This window comes from Rhopilema esculentum, chromosome 9, assembly GCF_057945365.1.
Source record: "Rhopilema esculentum isolate cy_ngs chromosome 9, ASM5794536v1, whole genome shotgun sequence".
In the NCBI taxonomy this organism is placed as follows: domain Eukaryota; kingdom Metazoa; phylum Cnidaria; class Scyphozoa; order Rhizostomeae; family Rhizostomatidae; genus Rhopilema; species Rhopilema esculentum.
The window spans coordinates 10,062,325-10,088,605 of record NC_142823.1 but is presented as its reverse complement, the minus strand read 5'-3'; the positions used below and the strand labels follow the sequence as shown (position 1 = coordinate 10,088,605).

The following is a 26,281-nucleotide window of genomic DNA, read 5'->3' as shown; positions in this document are numbered from 1 at the left end:
GAGAGTTTTGCTGAATTTTAGGCTCTTATTTTGAAAATAAGGTTCTAACCATTTTTGAAAAAGTTCATGACCCCGGACCTGCGAAAAAGTTCAAAAAAATTATAACTTTTTCAAAAAACTTTTTTTACTCAAAACAACCATAAAGTCTTAATCACACGTTCCGAAAAACATTTCAGGGAGTTTTGCTGAATTTTAGGCTCTTATTTTGAAAATAAGGTTCTAACCATTTTTGAAAAAGTTCATGACCCCGGACCTGCGAAAAAGTTCAAAAAAATTATAACTTTTTCAAAAAACTTTTTTTACTCAAAACAACCATAAAGTCTTAATTACACGTTCCGAACAACATTTCAGGGAGTTTTGCTGAATTTTAGGCTCTTATTTTGAAAATAAGGTTCTAACCATTTTTGAAAAAGTTCATGACCCCGGACCTGCGAAAAAGTTCAAAAAAATTATAACTTTTTCAAAAAACTTTTTTTACTCAAAACAACCATAAAGTCTTAATTACACGTTCCGAACAACATTTCAGGGAGTTTTGGTGAATTTTAGGCTCTTATTTTGAAAATAAGGTCTTAGCAATCTTTGAAAAAGTTCATGACCCCGGGCCTGCAAAAAAGTTCAAAAAAATTTAAATATTTTTGAAAATTTTTTTGTGACAAAGAACAAAATATGCTATAAATTACCTTTCTAAAAGATTTTGATGACATTTGGTTGAACCTCCAAGTAACATCTGGAAACAAGAAACAAATAATATACCTAGAATGTTTAAGACTAAAGCTTCGAAAAATACGGAAAAATTTGAAATTTTTCAAAAATGTTGTTGCCTCGAAACAACCAAGAAAGTCTTGGTACATGTTTCTGACACACATTTCCTGTAGGTTCGGTGAATTTTAGGCTCTTATTTTGAAAATAAGGACTTAGCAATTTTTGAAAGAGTTCATGACCCCGGACCTGCAAAAAAGTTAAAAAAAAATTAAAATTTTTCAAAAAACTTGTTTTAATCAAAACAACCATAAAAGTCTTAAGTACACGTTCCGAACAACATTTCAGGAAGTTTCGGTGAATTTGAGGCTCTTATTTTGAAAGTAAGGTATTAACCATTTTTAAAAATTTCATGATCCCGGGCCTGTAAAAAAGTTCAAAATTATTGAAATATTTTTGAATATTTTTTTTGTGACAAGGAACAAAATATGCTATAAAATACCTTTCTAAAAAGTTTTGATGACATTTGGTTGAGCCTCCAAGTGATATCTGGAAAAAAGAAACAAATAATATACCTAGAATGTTTAAGACTAAAGCTTCGGGAAATACGAAAAAATTTGAAATTTTTCACAAATATTTTTCACTCGAAACAACCATAAAAAGTCTTGGTACACGTTTCTGACAACAGTTCCTGTAGGTTCGGCAAATTTTAGGCTCTTATTTTGAAAAAAAGGACTTGGCAATTTTTGAAAAAGTTCATGACCCCGGAAGTGGAGAAAAGTTTAAAAAATTTGAAATTTTTCAAAAAACATTTTTACTCAAAACAACCAAGAAAGTCCTAATACACGTTCCGAACAACATTTCAGGGAGTTTCTGTGAATTTTAGGCTCTTATTTTGAAAATATGGACTTAGCAATTTTTGAAAAATTTCATGACCCCGGGCCTGCAAAAAAGTTCAAAAAAATTTAAACATTTTTGAGAATTTTTTTGTGACAAAGAACAAAATATGCTATAAATTACCTTTCTAAAAGATTTTGATGACATTTGGTTGAACCTCCATTTGATATCTGGAAACAAGAAACAAATAATATACCTAGAAAGTTTAAGACTAAAGCTTCGAAAAATACGGAAAAATTTGAAATTTTTCAAAAATTTTGTTGCTTTGAAACAACCAAGAAAGTCTTGGTACATGTTTCCGACACACATTTCCTGTAGGTTCGGTGAATTTTAGGCTCTTATTTTGAAAATAAGGACTTAACGATTTTTGAAAGAGTTCATGACCCCGGACCTGCAAAAAAGTTCAAAAAAATTGAAATTTTTCAAAAAACCTTTTTTACTCATATCAACAAAGAAAGTCCTAATTCACGTTCCAAACAACATTTCAGGGAGTTTCGCTGAATTTCAGGCTCTTATTTCGAAAAAAAAGGACTTAGCAATTTTTGAAAAAGTTCATGATCTAAAACCTGCGAAAAAGTTCAAAAAAATTTTAAATATTTGAAAAAACTTTTTTTACTCAAAACAACCATAAAAGTCTCAATACATGTTCCGTACAACATTTCAGGGAGCTTCGCTGGATTTTAGACTCTTATTTTGAAAATAAGGACTTAGCAATCTTTGAAAAAGTTCATGACCCCGGACCTCCAAAGAAGTTCAAAGAATTTGAAATTTTTCAAAAAAATTTTTTTACTCAAAACAACAAAGAAAGTCCTAATACACGTTCCAAACAACATTTCAGGGAGTTTCGCTGAATTTTAGGCTCTTATTTTGAAAATAAGGACTTAGCAATTTTTTAAATTAGTTAATGACCCCGGACCTGCAAAAAAGTTCAAAAAATTTCAAATTTTTCAAAAAACTTTTTATACTCAAAACAACCAAGAAAGTCCTAATACACGTTCCGAACAACATTTCAGGGAGTTTATGTGAATTCTAGGCTCTTATTTTGAAAATATGGACTCAGCAATTTTTGAAAAAGATCATGACCCCGGACCTGCAAAAAAGTTCAAAAAATTTCAAATTTTTCAAAAAACTTTTTATACTCAAAACAACCAGGAAAGTCTCAATACACATTCCGAACAAAATTCGGGGAGTTTCGCTGAATTTTAGGCTCTTATTTCGAAAAAAAGGACTTGGCAATTTTTGAAAAAGTTCATGACCCCGGACCTGGAGAAAAGTTCAAAAAATTTAAAATTTTTCAAAAAACGTTATTTACTCAAAACAACCAAGAAAGTCCCATTACACGTTCCAAATAACACTTCAGGGAGTTTTGGTGAATTCTAGGCTCTTATTTGGAAAATAAGGTTCTAACCATTTTATAAAAAGTTCATGACACCGGACCTGCAAAAAAGTTCAAAAAATTTGAAATTTTTCAAAAAACTTTTTATACTCAAAACAACCAAGAAAGTCCTAAAACACGTTCCGAACAACATTTCAGGGAGTTTATGTGAATTTTAGGCTCTTATTTTGAAAATATGGACTCAGCAATTTTTGAAAAAGTTCATGACCCTGGACCTTCAGAAAGGTACAAAAAATTTGAAATTTTTCAAAAAACTTTTTACTCAAAACAATCAAGAAAGTCTCAATACACGTTCCAAACAACATTTCATGGAGTTTCGCTGAATTTTTGGCTTTTATTTTGAAAATAAGGACTTGGCAATTTTTTGAAAAGGTTTATGACCCCGGACCTCCAAAGAAGTTCAAAGAATTTGAAATTTCTCAAAAAACTTTTTTTACTCAAAACAACCAAGAAAGTCTTGGTACACGTTTCTGACAACATTTCCTGTAGGTTCGGTAAATTTTAGGCTCTTATTTTGAAAAAAAGGACTTAGCAATTTTTTAAATTAGTTCATGACCCCGGACCTGCAAAAAAGTTCAAAAAAATTTAAACATTTTTGAGAATTTTTTTGTGACAAAGAACAAAATATGCTATAAGTTACCTTTCTAAAAGATTTTGATGACATTTGGTTGAACCTCCATTTGATATCTGGAAACAAGAAACAAATAATATACCTAGAAAGTTTAAGACTAAAGCTTCGAAAAATACGGAAAAATTTGAAATTTTTCAAAAATTTTGTTGCTTTGAAACAACCAAGAAAGTCTTGGTACATGTTTCCGACACACATTTCCTGTAGGTTCGGTGAATTTTAGGCTCTTATTTTGAAAATAAGGACTTAACGATTTTTGAAAGAGTTCATGACCCCGGACCTGCAAAAAAGTTCAAAAAAATTGAAATTTTTCAAAAAACCTTTTTTACTCATATCAACAAAGAAAGTCCTAATTCACGTTCCAAACAACATTTCAGGGAGTTTCGCTGAATTTCAGGCTCTTATTTCGAAAAAAAAGGACTTAGCAATTTTTGAAAAAGTTCATGATCTAAAACCTGCGAAAAAGTTCAAAAAAATTTTAAATATTTGAAAAAACTTTTTTTACTCAAAACAACCATAAAAGTCTCAATACATGTTCCGTACAACATTTCAGGGAGCTTCGCTGGATTTTAGACTCTTATTTTGAAAATAAGGACTTAGCAATCTTTGAAAAAGTTCATGACCCCGGACCTCCAAAGAAGTTCAAAGAATTTGAAATTTTTCAAAAAAATTTTTTTACTCAAAACAACAAAGAAAGTCCTAATACACGTTCCAAACAACATTTCAGGGAGTTTCGCTGAATTTTAGGCTCTTATTTTGAAAATAAGGACTTAGCAATTTTTTAAATTAGTTAATGACCCCGGACCTGCAAAAAAGTTCAAAAAATTTCAAATTTTTCAAAAAACTTTTTATACTCAAAACAACCAAGAAAGTCCTAATACACGTTCCGAACAACATTTCAGGGAGTTTATGTGAATTCTAGGCTCTTATTTTGAAAATATGGACTCAGCAATTTTTGAAAAAGATCATGACCCCGGACCTGCAAAAAAGTTCAAAAAATTTCAAATTTTTCAAAAAACTTTTTATACTCAAAACAACCAGGAAAGTCTCAATACACATTCCGAACAAAATTCGGGGAGTTTCGCTGAATTTTAGGCTCTTAGGGTCGAAAAAAAGGACTTGGCAATTTTTGAAAAAGTTCATGACCCCGGACCTGGAGAAAAGTTCAAAAAATTTAAAATTTTTCAAAAAACGTTATTTACTCAAAACAACCAAGAAAGTCCCATTACACGTTCCAAATAACACTTCAGGGAGTTTTGGTGAATTCTAGGCTCTTATTTGGAAAATAAGGTTCTAACCATTTTATAAAAAGTTCATGACACCGGACCTGCAAAAAAGTTCAAAAAATTTGAAATTTTTCAAAAAACTTTTTATACTCAAAACAACCAAGAAAGTCCTAAAACACGTTCCGAACAACATTTCAGGGTGTTTATGTGAATTTTAGGCTCTTATTTTGAAAATATGGACTCAGCAATTTTTGAAAAAGTTCATGACCCTGGACCTTCAGAAAGGTACAAAAAATTTGAAATTTTTCAAAAAACTTTTTACTCAAAACAATCAAGAAAGTCTCAATACACGTTCCAAACAACATTTCATGGAGTTTCGCTGAATTTTTGGCTTTTATTTTGAAAATAAGGACTTGGCAATTTTTTGAAAAGGTTTATGACCCCGGACCTCCAAAGAAGTTCAAAGAATTTGAAATTTCTCAAAAAACTTTTTTTACTCAAAACAACCAAGAAAGTCTTGGTACACGTTTCTGACAACATTTCCTGTAGGTTCGGTAAATTTTAGGCTCTTATTTTGAAAAAAAGGACTTAGCAATTTTTTAAATTAGTTCATGACCCCGGACCTGCAAAAAAGTTCAAAAAATTTCAAATTTTTCAAAAAACTTTTTATACTCAAAACAACCAGGAAAGTCTCAATACACATTCCGAACAAAATTCTGGGAGTTTCGCTGAATTTTAGGCTCTTATTTCGAAAAAAAGGACTTGGCAATTTTTGAAAAAATTCATGACCCCGGACCTGGAGAAAAGTTCAAAAAATTTAAAATTTTTCAAAAAACGTTTTTTACTCAAAACAACCAAGAAAGTCTCATTACACGTTCCAAATAACACTTCAGGGAGTTTTGGTGAATTCTAGGCTCTTATTTTGAAAATAAGGTTCTAACCATTTTATAAAAAGTTCATGACACCGGATCTGCAAAAAAGTTCAAAAAATTTGAAATTTTTCAAAAAACTTTTTTTACTCAAAACAACCATAAAAGTCCTAATACACGTTCCGAACAACATTTCAGGGAGTTTTGCTGAATTTTAGGCTCTTATTTTGAAAATAAGGTTCTAACCATTTTTGAAAAAGTTCATGACCCCGGACCTGCGAAAAAGTTCAAAAAAATTATAACTTTTTCAAAAAACTTTTTTTACTCAAAACAACCATAAAGTCTTAATCACACGTTCCGAAAAACATTTCAGGGAGTTTTGCTGAATTTTAGGCTCTTATTTTGAAAATAAGGTTCTAACCATTTTTGAAAAAGTTCATGACCCCGGACCTGCGAAAAAGTTCAAAAAATATATAACTTTTTCAAAAAACTTTTTTTACTCAAAACAACCATAAAGTCTTAATTACACGTTCCGAACAACATTTCAGGGAGTTTTGCTGAATTTTAGGCTCTTATTTTGAAAATAAGGTTCTAACCATTTTTGAAAAAGTTCATGACCCCGGACCTGCGAAAAAGTTCAAAAAAATTATAACTTTTTCAAAAAACTTTTTTTACTCAAAACAACCATAAAGTCTTAATTACACGTTCCGAACAACATTTCAGGGAGTTTTGGTGAATTTTAGGCTCTTATTTTGAAAATAAGGTCTTAGCAATTTTTGAAAAAGTTCATGACCCCGGGCCTGCAAAAAAGTTCAAAAAAATTTAAATATTTTTGAAAATTTTTTTGTGACAAAGAACAAAATATGCTATAAATTACCTTTCTAAAAGATTTTGATGACATTTGGTTGAACCTCCAAGTGATATCTGGAAACAAGAAACAAATAATATACCTAGAATGTTTAAGACTAAAGCTTCGAAAAATACGGAAAAATTTGAAATTTTTCAAAAATGTTGTTGCCTCGAAACAACCAAGAAAGTCTTGGTACATGTTTCTGACACACATTTCCTGTAGGTTCGGTGAATTTTAGGCTCTTATTTTGAAAATAAGGACTTAGCATTTCTTGAAAGAGTTCATGACCCCGGACCTGCAAAAAAGTTAAAAAAAAATTAAAATTTTTCAAAAAACTTGTTTTAATCAAAACAACCATAAAAGTCTTAAGTACACGTTCCGAACAACATTTCAGGAAGTTTCGGTGAATTTGAGGCTCTTATTTTGAAAGTAAGGTATTAACCATTTTTAAAAATTTCATGATCCCGGGCCTGTAAAAAAGTTCAAAATTATTGAAATATTTTTGAACATTTTTTTTGTGACAAGGAACAAAATATGCTATAAAATACCTTTCTAAAAAGTTTTGATGACATTTGGTTGAGCCTCCAAGTGATATCTGGAAAAAAGAAACAAATAATATACCTAGAATGTTTAAGACTAAAGCTTCGGGAAATACGAAAAAATTTGAAATTTTTCACAAATATTTTTCACTCGAAACAACCATAAAAAGTCTTGGTACACGTTTCTGACAACAGTTCCTGTAGGTTCGGTAAATTTTAGGCTCTTATTTTGAAAAAAAGGACTTGGCAATTTTTGAAAAAGTTCATGACCCCGGAAGTGGAGAAAAGTTTAAAAAATTTGAAATTTTTCAAAAAACATTTTTACACAAAACAACCAAGAAAGTCCTAATACACGTTCCGAACAACATTTCAGGGAGTTTCTGTGAATTTTAGGCTCTTATTTTGAAAATATGGACTTAGCAATTTTTGAAAAATTTCATGACCCCGGGCCTGCAAAAAAGTTCAAAAAAATTTAAACATTTTTGAGAATTTTTTTGTGACAAAGAACAAAATATGCTATAAGTTACCTTTCTAAAAGATTTTGATGACATTTGGTTGAACCTCCATTTGATATCTGGAAACAAGAAACAAATAATATACCTAGAAAGTTTAAGACTAAAGCTTCGAAAAATACGCAAAAATTTGAAATTTTTCAAAAATTTTGTTGCTTTGAAACAACCAAGAAAGTCTTGGTACATGTTTCTGACACACATTTCCTGTAGGTTCGGTGAATTTTAGGCTCTTATTTTGAAAATAAGGACTTAACGATTTTTGAAAGAGTTCATGACCCCGGACCTGCAAAAAAGTTCAAAAAAATTGAAATTTTTCAAAAAACCTTTTTTACTCATATCAACAAAGAAAGTCCTAATTCACGTTCCAAACAACATTTCAGGGAGTTTCGCTGAATTTCAGGCTCTTATTTTGAAAATATGGACTTAGCAATTTTTGAAAGAGTTTATGACCCCGGACCTGCAAAAAAGTTCAAAAAATTTGAAATTTTTCAAAAAACTTTTTTTACTCAAAACAACAAAGAAAGTCCTATTACACGTTCCGAACAACATTTCAGGGAGTTTCGCTGAATTTTAGGCTCTTTTTTTGAAAATAAGGACTTAGCAATCTTTGAAAAAGTTCATGACCCCGGACCTCCAAAGAAGTTCAAAGAATTTGAAATTTCTCAAAAAACTTTTTTTAATCAAAACAACCAGGAAAGTCTTAATTACACGTTCCGAACAACATTTCAGGAAGTTTCGGTGAATTTGAGGTTCTTATTTTGAAAATAAGGTATTAACCATTTTTGAAAAATTTCATGACCCCGGGCCTGCAAAAAAGTTCAAAAAAGTTTAAATATTTTTGAAAATTTTTTTGTGACAAAGAACAAAATATGCTATAAATTACCTTTCTAAAAGATTTTGATGAAATTTGGTTGAACCTCCAAGTGATATCTGGAAACAAGAAACAAATAATATACCTAGAATGTTTAAGACTAAAGCTTCGAAAAATACGGAAAAATTTGAAATTTTTCAAAAATTTTGTTGCCTCGAAACAACCAAGAAAGTCTTGGTACATGTTTCTGACACACATTTCCTGTAGGTTCGGTGAATTTTAGGCTCTTATTTTGAAAATAAGGACTTAGCAATTTTTGAAAGAGTTCATGACCCCGGACCTGCAAAAAAGTTGAAAAAAATTAAAATTTTTCAAAAAACTTTTTGTAATCAAAACAACCATAAAAGTCTTAAGTACACGTTCCGAACAACATTTCAGGACGTTTCGGTGAATTTGAGGCTCTTATTTTGAAAGTAAGGTATTAACCATTTTTAAAAATTTCATGATCCCGGGCCTGTAAAAAAGTTCAAAAAATTGGAAATTTTTCAAAAAACTTTTTTTACTCAAAACAACCAAGAAAGTCTCAATACACGTTCCAAATAACACTTCAGGCAGTTTCGGTGAATTCTAGGCTCTTATTTTGAAAATAAGGTTCTAACCATTTTATAAAAAGTTCATGACACCGGACCTGCAAAAAAGTTCAAAAATGTGAAATTTTTAAAAAAACTATTTTACTCAAAACAACCAAGAAAGTCCTAATACACGTTCCGAAGAACATTTCAGGGAGCTTCTGTCAATTTTAGGCTCTTTTTTTAAAATAAGGTATCAACAATTTTTGAAAAAGTTCATGACCCCGGACCTTCAAAGAAGTTCAAAAAATTTGAAATTTCTCAAAAAACTTTTTTTACTCAAAACAACCAAGAAAGTCTTGGTACACGTTTCTGACAACATTTCCTGTAGGTTCGGTAAATTTTAGGCTTTTATTTTGAAAAAAAGGACTTAGCAATTTTTTAAATTAGTTCATGACCCCGGACCTCCAAAAAAGTTCAAAAAATTTCAAATTTTTCAAAAAACTTTTTATACTCAAAACAACCAAGAAAGTCCTAATACACGTTCCGAACAACATTTCAGGGAGTTTCTGTGAATTCTAGGCTCTTATTTTGAAAATTTGGACTGAGCATTTTTTGAAAAAGTTCATGACCCTGGACCGTCAGAAAGGTTCAAAAAATTTGAAATTTTTCGAAAAACTTTTTACTCAAAACAATAAAGAAAGTCTCACTACACGTTCCAAACAACATTTCAGGGAGTTTCGCTGAATTTTAGGCTTTTATTTTGAAAAAAAGGACTTAGCAATTTTTGAAAAAGTTCATGACCCAGGACCTGCAAAAAAGTTCAAAAAATTTGAAATTTTTCAATAAACTTTTTTTACTCAAACAACAAAGAAAGTCCTAATACACGTTCCAAACAACATTTCAGGGAGTTTTGCTGAATCCTAGGCTCTTATTTTGAAAATAAGGTTCTAAACATTTTTGAAAAAGTTTTTGACCCCGGAACTGGAGAAAAGTTCAAAAAATTTGAAATTTTTCAAGAAACTTTTTTTACTCATATCAACAAAGAAAGTCCTAATACACGTTCCAAACAACATTAAAGGGAGTTTCGCTGAATTTTAGGCTCTTATTTCGAAAAAAAGGACTTAGCAATTTTTGAAAAAGTTCATGACCCAGGACCTGCAAAAAAGTTCAAAAAATTTGAAATTTTTCAAAAAACTTTTTTTACTCAAACAACAAAGAAAGTCCTAATACACGTTCCGAACAACATTTCAGGGAGTTTCGCTGAATTTTAGGCTCTTATTTCGAAAAAAGGACTTAGCAATTTTTGAAAAGGTTCATGACCTAAAACCTGCGAAAAAGTTCAAAAAATTATAAATTTTTCAAAAAAATTTTTTTACTCAAAACAACCATAAACGTCTTAATTACACGTTCCGAACAACATTTCAGGGCGTTTTGCTGAATTCTAGGCTCTTATTTTGACAATAAGGTTCTAACCATTTTTGAAAAAGTTCATGACCCCGGACCTGCAAAAAAGTTCAAAAAATTTGAAATTTTTCAAGAAACTTTTTTTACACAAAACAACCAAGAAAGTCCTAATACACGTTCCAAACAACATTAAAGGGAGTTTCGCTGAATTTTAGGCTCTTATTTCGAAAAAAAGGACTTAGCAATTTTTGAAAAAGTTCATGACCTAAAACCTGCGAAAAAGTTCAAAAAAATTATAAATTTTTCAAAAACTTTTTTTTACTCAAAACAACCATAAAAGTCTTAATTACACGTTCCGAACAACATTTCAGGGAGTTTTGCTGAATTTTAGGATCTTTTTTGGAAAATAAGGACTTAGCAATCTTTAAAAAAGTTCATGACCCCGGACCTCCAAAGAAGTTCAAAGAATTTGAAATTTCTCAAAAAACTTTTTTTACTCAAAACAACCAAGAAAGTCTTGGTACACGTTTCTGACAACATTTCCTGTAGGTTCGGTAATTTTTAGGCTCTTATTTTGAAAAAAAGGACTTAGCAATTTTTTAAATGAGTTCATTAGCCCGGACCTGCAAAAAAGTTCAAAAAATTTCAAATTTTTCAAAAAACTTTTTATACTCAAAACAACCAAGAAAGTCCTAATACACGTTCCGAACAACATTTCAGGGAGTTTCTCTGAATTTTAGGTTCTTATTTTGAAAATATGGACTTAGCAATTTTTGAAAAATTTCATGACCCCGGGCCTGCAAAAAAGTTCAAAAAAATTTAAACATTTTTGAGAATTTTTTTGTGACAAAGAACAAAATATGCTATAAATTACCTTTCTAAAAGATTTTGATGACATTTGGTTGAACCTCCATTTGATATCTGGAAACAAGAAACAAATAATATACCTAGAAAGTTTAAGAGTAAAGCTTCGAAAAATACGGAAAAATTTGAAATTTTTCAAAAATTTTGTTGCCTCGAAACAACCAAGAAAGTTTTGGTACATGTTTCTGACACACATTTCCTGTAGGTTCGGTGAATTTTAGGCTCTTATTTTGAAAATAAGGACTTAGCAATTTTTGAAAGAGTTCATGACCCCAGACCTGCAAAAAAGTTGAAAAAAAATTAAAATTTTTCAAAAAACTTTTTTTAATCAAAACAACCATAAAAATCTTAAGTACACGTTCCAGAAAACATTTCAGGAAGTTTCGGTGAATTTGAGGCTCTTATTTTGAAAGTAAGGTATTAACCACTTTTAAAAATTTCATGATCCTGGGCCTGTAAAGAAGTTCCAAATTATTGAAATATTTTTGAACATTTTTTTTGTGACAAGGAACAAAATATGCTATAAAATACCTTTCTAAAAAGTTTTGATGACATTTGGTTGAGCCTCCAAGTGATATCTGGAAAAAAGAAACAAATAATATACCTAGAATGTTTAAAACTAAAGCTTCGGGAAATACGAAAAATTTGAAATTTTTCACAAATATTTTTCACTCGAAACAACCATAAAAAGTCTTGGTACACGTTTCTGACAACATTTCCTGTAGGTTCGGTAAATTTTAGGCTCTTATTTTGAAAAAAAAGGACTTGGCAATTTTTGAAAAAGTTCATGACCCCGGAACTGGAGAAAAGTTCAAAAAATTTGAAATTTTTCATAAAACTTTTTCTACTCAAAACAACCAAGAAAGTCCTAATACACGTTCCGAACAACATTTCAGGGAGTTTCTGTGAATTTTAGGCTCTTATATTAAAAATATGGCCTTAGCAATTTTTGAAAGAGTTTATGACCCCGGACCTGCAAAAAAGTTCAAAAAATTTGAAATTTCTCAAAAAACTTTTTTTAATCAAAACAACCAGGAAAGTCTTAATTACACGTTCCGAACAACATTTCAGGAAGTTTCGGTGAATTTGAGGTTCTTATTTTGAAAATAAGGTATTAACCATTTTTGAAAAATTTCATGACCCCGGGCCTGCAAAAAAGTTCAAAAAAGTTTAAATATTTTTGAAAATTTTTTTGTGACAAAGAACAAAATATGCTATAAATTACCTTTCTAAAAGATTTTGATGACATTTGGTTGAACCTCCAAGTGATATCTGGAAACAAGAAACAAATAATATACCTAGAATGTTTAAGACTAAAGCTTCGAAAAATACGGAAAAATTTGAAATTTTTCAAAAATTTTGTTGCCTCGAAACAACCAAGAAAGTCTTGGTACATGTTTCTGACACACATTTCCTGTAGGTTCGGTGAATTTTAGGCTCTTATTTTGAAAATAAGGACTTAGCAATTTTTGAAAGAGTTCATGACCCCGGACCTGCAAAAAAGTTGAAAAAAATTAAAATTTTTCAAAAAATTTTTTGTAATCAAAACAACCATAAAAGTCTTAAGTACACGTTCCGAACAACATTTCAGGAAGTTTTGGTGAATTTGAGGCTCTTATTTTGAAAGTAAGGTATTAACCATTTTTAAAAATTTCATGATCCCGGGCCTGTAAAAAAGTTCAAAAAATTGGAAATTTTTCAAAAAACTTTTTTTACTCAAAACAACCAAGAAAGTCTCAATACAAATTCCAAATAACACTTCAGGCAGTTTCGGTGAATTCTAGGCTCTTATTTTGAAAATAAGGTTCTAACCATTTTATAAAAAGTTCATGACACCGGACCTGCAAAAAAGTTCAAAAATGTGAAATTTTTAAAAAAACTATTTTACTCAAAACAACCAAGAAAGTCCTAATACACGTTCCGAAGAACATTTCAGGGAGCTTCTGTCAATTTTAGGCTCTTTTTTGAAAATAAGGTATCAACAATTTTTGAAAAAGTTCATGACCCCGGACCTTCAAAGAAGTTCAAAAAATTTGAAATTTCTCAAAAAACTTTTTTTACTCAAAACAACCAAGAAAGTCTTGGTACACGTTTCTGACAACATTTCCTGTAGGTTCGGTAAATTTTAGGCTTTTATTTTGAAAAAAAGGACTTAGCAATTTTTTAAATTAGTTCATGACCCCGGACCTGCAAAAAAGTTCAAAAAATTTCAAATTTTTCAAAAAACTTTTTATACTCAAAACAACCAAGAAAGTCCTAGTACACGTTCCGAACAACATTTCAGGGAGTTTCTGTGAATTCTAGGCTCTTATTTTGAAAATTTGGACTGAGCAATTTTTGAGAAAGTTCATGACCCTGGACCGTCAGAAAGGTTCAAAAAATTTGAAATTTTCAAAAAAATTTTTACTCAAAACAATCAAGAAAGTCTCACTACACGTTCCAAACAACATTTCAGGGAGTTTCGCTGAATTTTAGGCTTTTATTTTGAAAAAAAGGACTTAGCAATTTTTGAAAAAGTTCATGACCCAGGACCTGCAAAAGAGTTCAAAAAATTTCAAATTTTTCAAAAAACTTTTTATACTCAAAACAACCAAGAAAGTCCTAATACACGTTCCGAACAACATTTCAGGGAGTTTCTGTGAATTTTAGGCTCTTATTTTGAAAATATGGACTTAGCAATTTTTGAAAAATTTCATGACCCCGGGCCTGCAAAAAAGTTCAAAAAAATTTAAACATTTTTGAGAATTTTTTTGTGACAAAGAACAAAATATGCTATAAATTACCTTTCTAAAAGATTTTGATGACATTTGGTTGAACCTCCATTTGATATCTGGAAACAAGAAACAAATAATATACCTAGAAAGTTTAAGACTAAAGCTTCGAAAAATACGGAAAAATTTGAAATTTTTCAAAAATTTTGTTGCCTCGAAACAACCAAGAAAGTCTTGGTACATGTTTCTGACACACATTTCCTGTAGGTTCGGTGAATTTTAGGCTCTTATTTTGAAAATAAGGACTTAGCAATTTTTGAAAGAGTTCATGACCCCAGACCTGCAAAAAAGTTAAAAAAAAATTAAAATTTTTCAAAAAACTTTTTTTAATCAAAACAACCATAAAAGTCTTAAGTACACGTTCCAGAAAACATTTCAGGAAGTTTCGGTGAATTTGAGGCTCTTATTTTGAAAGTAAGGTATTAACCATTTTTAAAAATTTCATGATCCTGGGCCTGTAAAGAAGTTCAAAATTATTGAAATATTTTTGAACATTTTTTTTGTGACAAGGAACAAAATATGCTATAAAATACCTTTCTAAAAAGTTTTGATGACATTTGGTTGAGCCTCCAAGTGATATCTGGAAAAAAGAAACAAATAATATACCTAGAATGTTTAAGACTAAAGCTTCGGGAAATACGAAAAATTTGAAAATTTTTCACAAATATTTTTCACTCGAAACAACCATAAAAAGTCTTGGTACACGTTTCTGACAACATTTCCTGTAGGTTCAGTAAATTTTAGGCTCTTATTTTGAAAAAAAAGGACTTGGCAATTTTTGAAAAAGTTCATGACCCCGGAACTGGAGAAAAGTTCAAAAAATTTGAAATTTTTCATAAAACTTTTTTTACTCAAAACAACCAAGAAAGTCCTATTACACGTTCCGAACAACATTTCAGGGAGTTTCGCTGAATTTTAGGCTCTTTTTTTGAAAATAAGGACTTAGCAATCTTTGAAAAAGTTCATGACCCCGGACCTCCAAAGAAGTTCAAAGAATTTGAAAATTCTCAAAAAACTTTTTTTAATCAAAACAACCAGGAAAGTCTTAATTACACGTTCCGAACAACATTTCAGGAAGTTTCGGTGAATTTGAGGTTCTTATTTTGAAAATAAGGTATTAACCATTTTTGAAAAATTTCATGACCCCGGGCCTGCAAAAAAGTTCAAAAAAGTTTAAATATTATTGAAAATTTTTTTGTGAAAAAAGAACAAAATATGCTATAAATTACCTTTCTAAAAGATTTTGATGACATCTGGTTGAACCTCCAAGTGATATCTGGAAACAAGAAACAAATAATATACCTAGAATGTTTAAGACTAAAGCTTCGAAAAATACGGAAAAATTTGAAATTTTTCAAAAATTTTGTTGCCTCGAAACAACCAAGAAAGTCTTGGTACATGTTTCTGACACACATTTCCTGTAGGTTCGGTGAATTTTAGGCTCTTATTTTGAAAATAAGGATTTAGCAATTTTTGAAAGAGTTCATGACCCCGGACCTGCAAAAAAGTTGAAAAAAATTAAAATTTTTCAAAAAACTTTTTGTAATCAAAACAACCATAAAAGTCTTAAGTACACGTTCCGAACAACATTTCAGGAAGTTTTGGTGAATTTGAGGCTCTTATTTTGAAAGTAAGGTATTAACCATTTTTAAAAATTTCATGATCCCGGGCCTGTAAAAAAGTTCAAAAAATTGGAAATTTTTCAAAAAACTTTTTTACTCAAAACAACCAAGAAAGTCTCAATACACGTTCCAAATAACACTTCAGGCAGTTTCGGTGAATTCTAGGCTCTTATTTTGAAAATAAGGTTCTAACCATTTTATAAAAAGTTCATGACACCGGACCTGCAAAAAAGTTCAAAAATGTGAAATTTTTAAAAAAACTATTTTACTCAAAACAACCAAGAAAGTCCTAATACACGTTCCGAAGAACATTTCAGGGAGCTTCTGTCTATTTTAGGCTCTTTTTTGAAAATAAGGTATCAACAATTTTTGAAAAAGTTCATGACCCCGGACCTCCAAAGAAGTTCAAAGAATTTGAAATTTCTCAAAAAACTTTTTTTAATCAAAACAACCAGGAAAGTCTTAATTACACGTTCCGAACAACATTTCAGGAAGTTTCGGTGAATTTGAGGTTCTTATTTTGAAAATAAGGTATTAACCATTTTTGAAAAATTTCATGACCCCGGGCCTGCAAAAAAGTTCAAAAAAGTTTAAATATTATTGAAAATTTTTTTGTGACAAAGAACAAAATATGCTATAAATTACCTTTCTAAAAGATTTTGATGACATCTGGTTGAACCTCCAAGTGATATCTGGAAACAAGAAACAAATAATATACCTAAAATGTTTAAGACTAAAGCTTCGAAAAATACGGAAAAATTTGAAATTTTTCAAAAATTTTGTTGCCTCGAAACAACCAAGAAAGTCTTGGTACATGTTTCTGACACACATTTCCTGTAGGTTCGGTGAATTTTAGGCTCTTATTTTGAAAATAAGGACTTAGCAATTTTTGAAAGAGTTCATGACCCCGGACCTGCAAAAAAGTTGAAAAAAATTAAAATTTTTCAAAAAACTTTTTGTAATCAAAACAACCATGAAAGTCTTAAGTACACGTTCCGAACAACATTTCAGGAAGTTTTGGTGAATTTGAGGCTCTTATTTTGAAAGTAAGGTATTAACCATTTTTAAAAATTTCATGATCCCGGGCCTGTAAAAAAGTTCAAAAAATTGGAAATTTTTCAAAAAACTTTTTTTACTCAAAACAACCAAGAAAGTCTCAATACACGTTCCAAATAACACTTCAGGCAGTTTCGGTGAATTCTAGGCTCTTATTTTGAAAATAAGGTTCTAACCATTTTATAAAAAGTTCATGACACCGGACCTGCAAAAAAGTTCAAAAATGTGAAATTTTTAAAAAAACTATTTTACTCAAAACAACCAAGAAAGTCCTAATACACGTTCCGAAGAACATTTCAGGGAGCTTCTGTCTATTTTAGGCTCTTTTTTGAAAATAAGGTATCAACAATTTTTGAAAAAGTTCATGACCCCGGACCTTCAAAGAAGTTCAAAAAATTTGAAATTTCTCAAAAAACTTTTTTTACTCAAAACAACCAAGAAAGTCTTGGTACACGTTTCTGACAACATTTCCTGTAGGTTCGGTAAATTTTAGGCTTTTATTTTGAAAAAAAGGACTTAGCAATTTTTTAAATTAGTTGATGACCCCGGACCTGCAAAAAAGTTCAAAAAATTTCAAATTTTTCAAAAAACTTTTTATACTCAAAACAACCAAGAAAGTCCTAGTACACGTTCCGAACAACATTTCAGGGAGTTTCTGTGAATTCTAGGCTCTTATTTTGAAAATTTGGACTGAGCAATTTTTGAAAAAGTTCATGACCCTGGACCGTCAGAAAGGTTCAAAAAATTTGAAATTTTTCAAAAAACTTTTTACTCAAAATAATCAAGAAAGTCTCACTACACGTTCCAAACAACATTTCAGGGAGTTTCGCTGAATTTTAGGCTTTTATTTTGAAAAAAAGGACTTAGCAATTTTTGAAAAAGTTCATGACCCAGGACCTGCAAAAAAGTTCAAAAAATTTGAAATTTTTCAAAAAACTTTTTTTACTCAAACAACAAAGAAAGTCCTAATACACGTTCCGAACAACATTTCAGGGAGTTTTGCTGAATTCTAGGCTCTTATTTTGAAAATAAGGTTCTAACCATTTTATAAAAAGTTCATCACACCGGACCTGCAAAAAAGTTCAAAAATGTGAAATTTTTAAAAAAACTATTTTACTCAAAACAACCAAGAAAGTCCTAATACACGTTCCGAAGAACATTTCAGGGAGCTTCTGTCTATTTTAGGCTCTTTTTTGAAAATAAGGTATCAACAATTTTTGAAAAAGTTCATGACCCCGGACCTTCAAAGAAGTTCAAAAAATTTGAAATTTCTCAAAAAACTTTTTTTACTCAAAACAACCAAGAAAGTCTTGGTACACGTTTCTGACAACATTTCCTGTAGGTTCGGTAAATTTTAGGCTTTTATTTTGAAAAAAAGGACTTAGCAATTTTTTAAATTAGTTCATGACCCCGGACCTGCAAAAAAGTTCAAAAAATTTCAAATTTTTCAAAAAACTTTTTATACTCAAAACAACCAAGAAAGTCCTAGTACACGTTCCGAACAACATTTCAGGGAGTTTCTGTGAATTCTAGGCTCTTATTTTGAAAATTTGGACTGAGCAATTTTTGAAAAAGTTCATGACCCTGGACCGTCAGAAAGGTTCAAAAAATTTGAAATTTTTCAAAAAACTTTTTACTCAAAACAATCAAGAAAGTCTCACTACACGTTCCAAACAACATTTCAGGGAGTTTCGCTGAATTTTAGGCTTTTATTTTGAAAAAAAGGACTTAGCAATTTTTGAAAAAGTTCATGACCCAGGACCTGCAAAAAAGTTCAAAAAATTTGAAATTTTTCAAAATACTTTTTTTACTCAAACAACAAAGAAAGTCCTAATACACGTTCCAAACAACATTAAAGGGAGTTTCGCTGAATTTTAGGCTCTTATTTCGAAAAAAAGGACTTAGCAATTTTTGAAAAAGTTCATGACCCAGGACCTGCAAAAAAGTTCAAAAAATTTGAAATTTTTCAAAATACTTTTTTTACTCAAACAACAAAGAAAGTCCTAATACACGTTCCGAACAACATTTCATGGAGTTTCGCTGAATTTTAGGCTCTTATTTCGAAAAAAGGACTTAGCAATTTTTGAAAAGGTTCATGACCTAAAACCTGCGAAGAAGTTCAAAAAAATTATAAATTTTTCAAAAAATTTTTTTTACTCAAAACAACCATAAACGTCTTAATTACACGTTCCGAACAACATTTCAGGGCGTTTTGCTGAATTCTAGGCTCTTATTTTGACAATAAGGTTCTAACCATTTTTGAAAAAGTTCATGACCCCGGACCTGCAAAAAAGTTCAAAAAATTTGAAATTTTTCAAGAAACTTTTTTTACACAAAACAACCAAGAAAGTCCTAATACACGTTCCAAACAACATTAAAGGGAGTTTTGCTGAATTTTAGGCTCTTATTTCGAAAAAAAGGACTTAGCAATTTTTGAAAAAGTTCATGACCTAAAACCTGCGAAAAAGTTCAAAAAAATTATAAATTTTTCAAAAAATTTTTTTTACTCAAAACAACCATAAAAGTCTTAATTACACGTTCCGAACAACATTTCAGGGAGTTTTGCTGAATTTTAGGATCTTTTTTGGAAAATAAGGACTTAGCAATCTTTAAAAAAGTTCATGACCCCGGACCTTCAAAGAAGTTCAAAGAATTTGAAATTTCTCAAAAAACTTTTTTTACTCAAAACAACCAAGAAAGTCTTGGTACACGTTTCTGACAACATTTCCTGTAGGTTCGGTAATTTTTAGGCTCTTATTTTGAAAAAAAGGACTTAGCAATTTTTTAAATGAGTTCATGAGCCCTGACCTGCAAAAAAGTTCAAAAAATTTCAAATTTTTCAAAAAACTTTTTATACTCAAAACAACCAAGAAAGTCCTAATACACGTTCCAAACAACATTAAAGGGAGTTTCGCTGAATTTTAGGCTCTTATTTTGAAAATATGGACTTAGCAATTTTTGAAAGAGTTCATGACCCCGGACCTGCAAAAAAGTTCAAAAAATTTCAAATTTTTCAAAAAACTTTTTATACTCAAAACTACCTAGAAAGTCCTAATACATGTTCCGAACAACATTTCAGGGAGTTTCTGTGAATTTTAGGCTTTTATTTTGAAAAAAAGGACTTAGCAATTTTTGAAAAAGTTCATGACCTAAAACCTGCGAAAAAGTTCAAAAAAATTATAAACTTTTCAAAAAATTTTTTTTACTCAAAACAACCATAAAAGTCTTAATTACACGTTCCGAACAACATTTCAGGGAGTTTTGCTGAATTTTAGGATCTTTTTTGGAAAATAAGGACTTAGCAATCTTTAAAAAAGTTCATGACCCCGGACCTTCAAAGAAGTTCAAAGAATTTGAAATTTCTCAAAAAACTTTTTTTACTCAAAACAACCAAGAAAGTCTTGGTACACGTTTCTGACAACATTTCCTGTAGGTTCGGTAATTTTTAGGCTCTTATTTTGAAAAAAAGGACTTAGCAATTTTTTAAATGAGTTCATGAGCCCTGACCTGCAAAAAAGTTCAAAAAATTTCAAATTTTTCAAAAAACTTTTTATACTCAAAACAACCAAGAAAGTCCTAATACACGTTCCAAACAACATTAAAGGGAGTTTCGCTGAATTTTAGGCTCTTATTTTGAAAATATGGACTTAGCAATTTTTGAAAGAGTTCATGACCCCGGACCTGCAAAAAAGTTCAAAAAATTTCAAATTTTTCAAAAAACTTTTTATACTCAAAACTACCTAGAAAGTCCTAATACATGTTCCGAACAACATTTCAGGGAGTTTCTGTGAATTTTAGGCTTTTATTTTGAAAAAAAGGACTTAGCAATTTTTGAAAAAGTTCATGACCTAAAACCTGCGAAAAAGTTCAAAAAAATTATAAACTTTTCAAAAAATTTTTATTACTCAAAACAACCATAAAAGTCTTAATTACACGTTCCGAACAACATTTCAGGGAGTTTCGCTGAATTTGAGGCTCTTGTTTTGAAAGTAAGGTATTAACCATTTTTAAAAATTTCATGACCCCGGGCCTGCAAAAAAGTTCAAAAAAATTTAAATAGTTTTAAAATTTTTTTTGTGACAAAGAACAATATATGCTATAAAATACCTTTCTAAAAAGTTTTGATGACATTTGGTTGAGCCTCCAAGTGATATCTGGAAAAAAGAAACAAATAATATACCTAGAATGTTTAAGACTACAGCTTCGGGAAAAACGAAAAAATTTGAAATTTTTCACAAATATTTTTCACTCGAAACAACCATAAAAAGTCTTGGTACACGTTTCTGACAACATTTCCTGTAGGTTCGGTGAATTTTAGGCTCTTATTTTGAAAATAAGGACTTAGCAATTTTTGAAAGAGTTCATGACCCCGGACCTGCAAAAAAGTTAAAAAAAAATTAAAATTTTTCAAAAAACTTTTTACTCAAAACAATCAAGAAAGTCGCAATACACGTTCCAAACAACATTTCAGGGAGTTTCGCTGAATTTTAGGCTCTTATTTTGAAAAATAAGGTATTAACCGTTTTTGAAAAATTTCATGATCCCGGACTTGAAAAAAAGTTCAAAAAATTCGAAATTTTTCAAAAAAAATTTTTTTACTCAAAACAACCAAGAAAGTCTCAATACCCTTTCCAAATAACACTTCAGGGAGTTTCGGTGAATTCTAGGCTCTTTTTTTGAAAATAAGGTATTAACCGTTTTTGAAAACTTTCATGATCCCGGACTTGAAAAAAAGTTCAAAAAATTCGAAATTTTTCAAAAAACTTTTTGCACTCAAAACAACCAAGAAAGTCTCAATACACCTTCCAAATAACACTTTAGGGAGTTTCGGTGAATTCTAGGCTCTTATTTTGAAAAGAATGGTATTAACCATTTTTGAAAAAGTTCATGACCCCGGACCTTCAAAAAAGTTAAAAAAATTGGAAGCTTTTCAAAAATTTTTTTTACTCAAAACAACCAAGAAAGTCTCAATGCACGTTCCAAAAAACACTTCAGAGAGTTTCGGTAAATTCTAGGCTCTTATTTTGAAAAGAAAGGTATTAACCATTTTGAAAAATTTTATGACCCCGGACTTGCAAAAAAGTCAAAAAAATCTAAAATTTTTCAAAAAACTTTTTTTAATCAAAACAACCAATTAAGTCTCAATGCACGTTCCAAAAAACACTTCAGGGAGTTTCGATGAATTCTAGGCTCTTATTTTGAAAAGAAAGGTATTAACCATTTTTGAAAAATTTCATGACCCCGGACTTGCAAAAAAGTTAAACAAATTTCAAATTTTTCAAAAAACTTTTTTTAATCAAAACAACCAAGAAAGTCTCAATGCACGTTCCAAAAAACACTTCAGGGAGTTTCGATGAATTCTAGGCTCTTATTGTAGGAAATTGTGAGCGCTCCTTCCTATCTCTCTCTCTCTCTCTCTCTCTCTGGGAAAACGCACTACTTGCCTCATCACCCTGTTGTAAGAAAGGACAAAACCACAACAAAGGTTCGCGTAGTATATGATGCTTCTGCTGCTAACAGTACAGGGATATCATTAAACAGCTGCTTGTATCCTGGTCCGTGTCTGCTAAAAACAGTTGCAGAGATATAAATAAGATTTCGCGCAAACCCAATCGCCCTTATTGCCGATATCGAAAAGGCATTCTTTATGATTGCAGTTCATAAGAATGATCGAGATGTCCTGAGATTCTTTTGGTATCAGGATGTGAATAAAACTGATCTAGAGCAAGTGACATACAGATTTTGCAGAGGGGTGTTCGGGGTTACTTGCAGTCCTTTTTTGTTGAACGTGACGTTAAAGCATCACATTGAAAAGTATGCCAATGAACACTCTGAAGTTTGCTCCAAACTAATCAGCTCTCTCTACGCCGATGACGTCAGTACGGGGGGCCATAGCATTGAAGAGAGTTTCAAGTTTTATGAAATTTCTAAAGAGATAATGAAACAAGGCGGTTTTAATCTTCGAAAATGGCACTCAAATTCAGAAGAACTCACAGAAAAAATCGCAGAATTAGAGAAACAGCAGCAATGTAAAGAAACAGATAAAGAAGTTGTTTTAGAAGAAGATGAGTCATTTGCGAAGACAACGATAAGTGAGCCATTTGCACAGAGAAATACACAACAAAAGATTTTAGGCCTAAACTGGGACAGTAAGGAAGACAACCTCATTTTCGACTTTTCACAGCTTGTCGCAGTCTCAAAAAATGTATCTGTAACAAAACGAAGCGTACTTAGCCTAATTGCCAAGATATTTGATCCATTGGGGCTCATATCTCCTATCACTTCCATGTTAAAGGTTTTCATACAAAAGCTATTCAGGCTAAAACTAAGTTGGGACGAAATTCTCCCAGAAAATCTATTCAACGAATGGATAGCTATGATGTCAGAGCTCACTAAAGTTCACCTGATAGCAGTACCACGATATTACTTCGGAATTATTCAAAGCAAGCCGACGAAAATAGAGCTCTTTGGGTTTTGTGATGCTTCATCAATCGCTTTTGCAGCACTTGTATATGCCAAAATCACATCTTGTGGACAGTCGTCTATACAACTGGTTTGTTCAAAGACGCGTGTTGCTCCCCTTGCTAAACATTCAATACCACGCCTCGAGCTTCTTTCTTGTTTGATATTAGCAAGGTTAATCAGCACTGTACAAAATTCATTCAGTCCACTTTTCAACGTCGATATCATGCAATGTTGGACAGACTCTCTCGCGGCGAAATACTGGATAAAGGGTGTGAGCAAATATTGGAAACTATTTGTAGAAAATCGCGTCCAAGAGATTCGAAAGTTGGTCGACCCTCAGCTGTGGTCACATTGTCCAGGCAGCCAGAATCCAGCTGACATTCCGACGCGTGAAATGAATGTGGAGCAGTTCAAGCAAAACACGATTTGGTGGAATGGACCAAAATGGCTTTTAGGTACTGAAAGAGAATGGCCTAATTCTTCAATATCGGACACGCTACCACAGGAGTGTTTGGATGAAATGAAACATCCGCAAAGGACCGAAAAAACAGCAGTTCTCAAGACTACGGTCAAAGCACCAAGTATTCGAAACTTCATTGACTACGATCGTTTCAGTGACTACCAAAAACTTCTCAGAGTTACTGCATACGTATTACGATTTATACGGAATTGCCGAAATAAAGTTCGCGGAAATCAAGAAGAGCTTTCAGTAGAGGAAATCAATGATGCAGAAATCATAATCATACGTGAAGCTCAAGGCTCTTTCGACGAAGCCCATCTCAAGAAAATTGAGAACACTCTTGGCACATTTGTAGACAGTAACATGCTTATTCGTTGTGAAGGTCGTTTAAAAAACTCAAGCTTACCCTTCGATAGCAGACATCCTATTTTGGTGCCGAGACATCACAAGATAACTAGTCTGCTCATTCTTAGTTGCCACGACAAGGTTATGCATAATGGCACAAAGGAAACTCTCGCCGAACTACGCTCACGTTTCTGGATAATCAAAGGTCGACAGGTAGTAAAAATGATCCTGAGGAAATGCGTTAATTGCAAAAGGATACAAGGGCTTTCGTATGGTGCTCCGAGTCAAAGTCAGCTACCAGAGTTTAGAGTTCAAGAGAAGCATGCATTTTCATCTGTGGGTATCGACTTCGCAGGTCCACTGTACATAAAGTCCAGCTCTTCACCATCAAGGAAGGTTTATTTAGCCCTTTTCACGTGCGGGATTTCACGAGCCGTGCATCTAGAAGTAGTTCCAGACCTTTCTACAAGCGCCTTTCTTCGTTGTTTCAAGAGATTTGTCAGCAGACGTGGAACGCCAAGTATTATCGTTACTGATAACGCCAAGACATTTAAGGCTGCTTCCAAACAATTACAGGCTATGTTAAAATCCACAGAAGTGCGAACATATTGCAATTCAAGAAGAATAAAGTGGTACTTCAATCTCGCTAAGGCACCGTGGTGTGGTGGGTTTTATGAACGGCTAATTAGAGGTTTCAAGTCATGTTTGAAAAAATGCATCGGACAAGCAAGGCTAACATACGACGAGCTTACCACAGTTGTGACGGAAATCGAGGCAATATTTAACTCAAGACCACTGACGTACCTTTACGAAAATGAGCTCGAGGAGGCTTTGACGCCATCACACCTACTCGTAGGACGAAGATTGTTAAGTCTATTAGAAACACCCCAAGAAGATGATGACGATGGTGGCTATGGCGAGCAAGAGGATGTAGCTAGGAGAAGACAGAGGTATCTGAACACGGTCTTAGATAACTACTGGAGACGATGGAAGCGTGAATATTTAGTAGATCTTAGAGAATATCACCGTCTAGAGATTAAAAAGAGTCACGTTCCCGAAATCAGTGAAGGCGACATAGTTTCGATAGAAGATGAAAATCGCAAAAATAGAGCTACCTGGAAACTAGGAAAGGTCGAGGCCGTCAAGAAAGGGCAAGACGAGGTGATTCGAGGAGCCCGCGTACGTTTAGCTAATGGTAATTTCATCGACCGTCCGATTAAAAAATTGTACCCTATAGAAGTAAATCAAAGACGCACAGTTACCGAAGTCGAGGACGTAGATCACAAAACAGATGAAAGACCAAAGCGAAAAGCCGCCATGATAGCGAAGGAGCGAATCGATATTATTGACCAGCTCGACTATCTTATGTGAACCTTGAATGAACGCTGGCCAAAGGGGGAGTGTAGGAAATTGTGAGCGCTCCTTCCTATCTCTCTCTCTCTCTCTCTCTCTCTCTCTCTCTCTCTCTTTCTCTCTTTCTTTTGTATATAGTTGTTGTGGTTGTTGATTGAATTCAGTTGAAAAGAAGATTTCTTGCTTACGAACGACGACGACGTGAACGACGTGAATTATATCTCAAAAAGAACTCGCGATAGATGCGAACGACAGTCACGATGAAGGAAGATAGATGCGAACGATTCACGTAAAGAACAATATTCAAAATAATACTAAATCAAGACCTTGATGGACCGAGGTGATTTCGTTAAAATTCTTACGTTATTTTCTTCTCTCTGGACGTTAATTCTTCTCTCTGATTAATAATTCGTGGTTGTTTATGTCATTATATTCGCTGATGTTTATACTTTATCTTGCATATAAATTCGAATAAGAAATTATACAGTCCTCTGACTTTGATATAGAATTGGATCTTCAAGACGAATGAACCTATATGGTAATTATAACCTGCCAAGTAAATAGATCTTAACTATTTACATCTTAGTAGTGATTCCTGGCAGGTAATTCTCTAAACTTATTTTGAAAAGAAAGGTATTAACCATTTTTGAAAAGTTTCATGACCCTGGACTTGCAAAAGTTAAAAAAATTTCAAATTTTTGCAAAAAACTTTTTTTAATCAAAACAACCAAGAAAGTCTTAATGGACGTTCCAAAAAACACTTCAGGGAGTTTTGATGAATTCTAGGCTCTTATTTCGAAAAGAAAGGTATTAACCATTTTTGAAACATTTCATGACCCCGGACTTGCAAAGAAGTTTGAAAAATTTCAAATTTTTCAAAAAACCTTTTTTTAATCAAAACAACCAAGAAAGTCTCAACGCACGTTCCAAAAAACACTTCAG

At 31.9% G+C, this 26,281-nt stretch overlaps 1 protein-coding gene and 1 long non-coding RNA gene across 2 annotated transcripts; one reads left to right on the top strand and one right to left on the bottom strand.

The window, feature by feature from the left end:
* Positions 1-1,175: 1,175 nt before the first annotated feature.
* LOC148959597 (uncharacterized) lies at positions 1,176-11,847 on the bottom strand. The gene is made up of 3 exons (XR_016144096.1): positions 11,799-11,847; positions 7,114-7,160; positions 1,176-1,248 (listed from the first exon to the last, which is right to left on the bottom strand). It is a non-coding gene; the product is annotated as an uncharacterized LOC148959597 (long non-coding RNA).
* Positions 11,848-22,363: 10,516 nt separating this feature from the next.
* LOC135693565 (uncharacterized) lies at positions 22,364-25,357 on the top strand. The gene has a single exon (XM_065212096.2). The coding sequence runs from the start codon at positions 22,364-22,366 to the stop codon at positions 25,355-25,357; it is 2,994 nt and encodes a 997-aa protein (XP_065068168.2).
* The last annotated feature ends 924 nt before the right edge of the window (positions 25,358-26,281 follow it).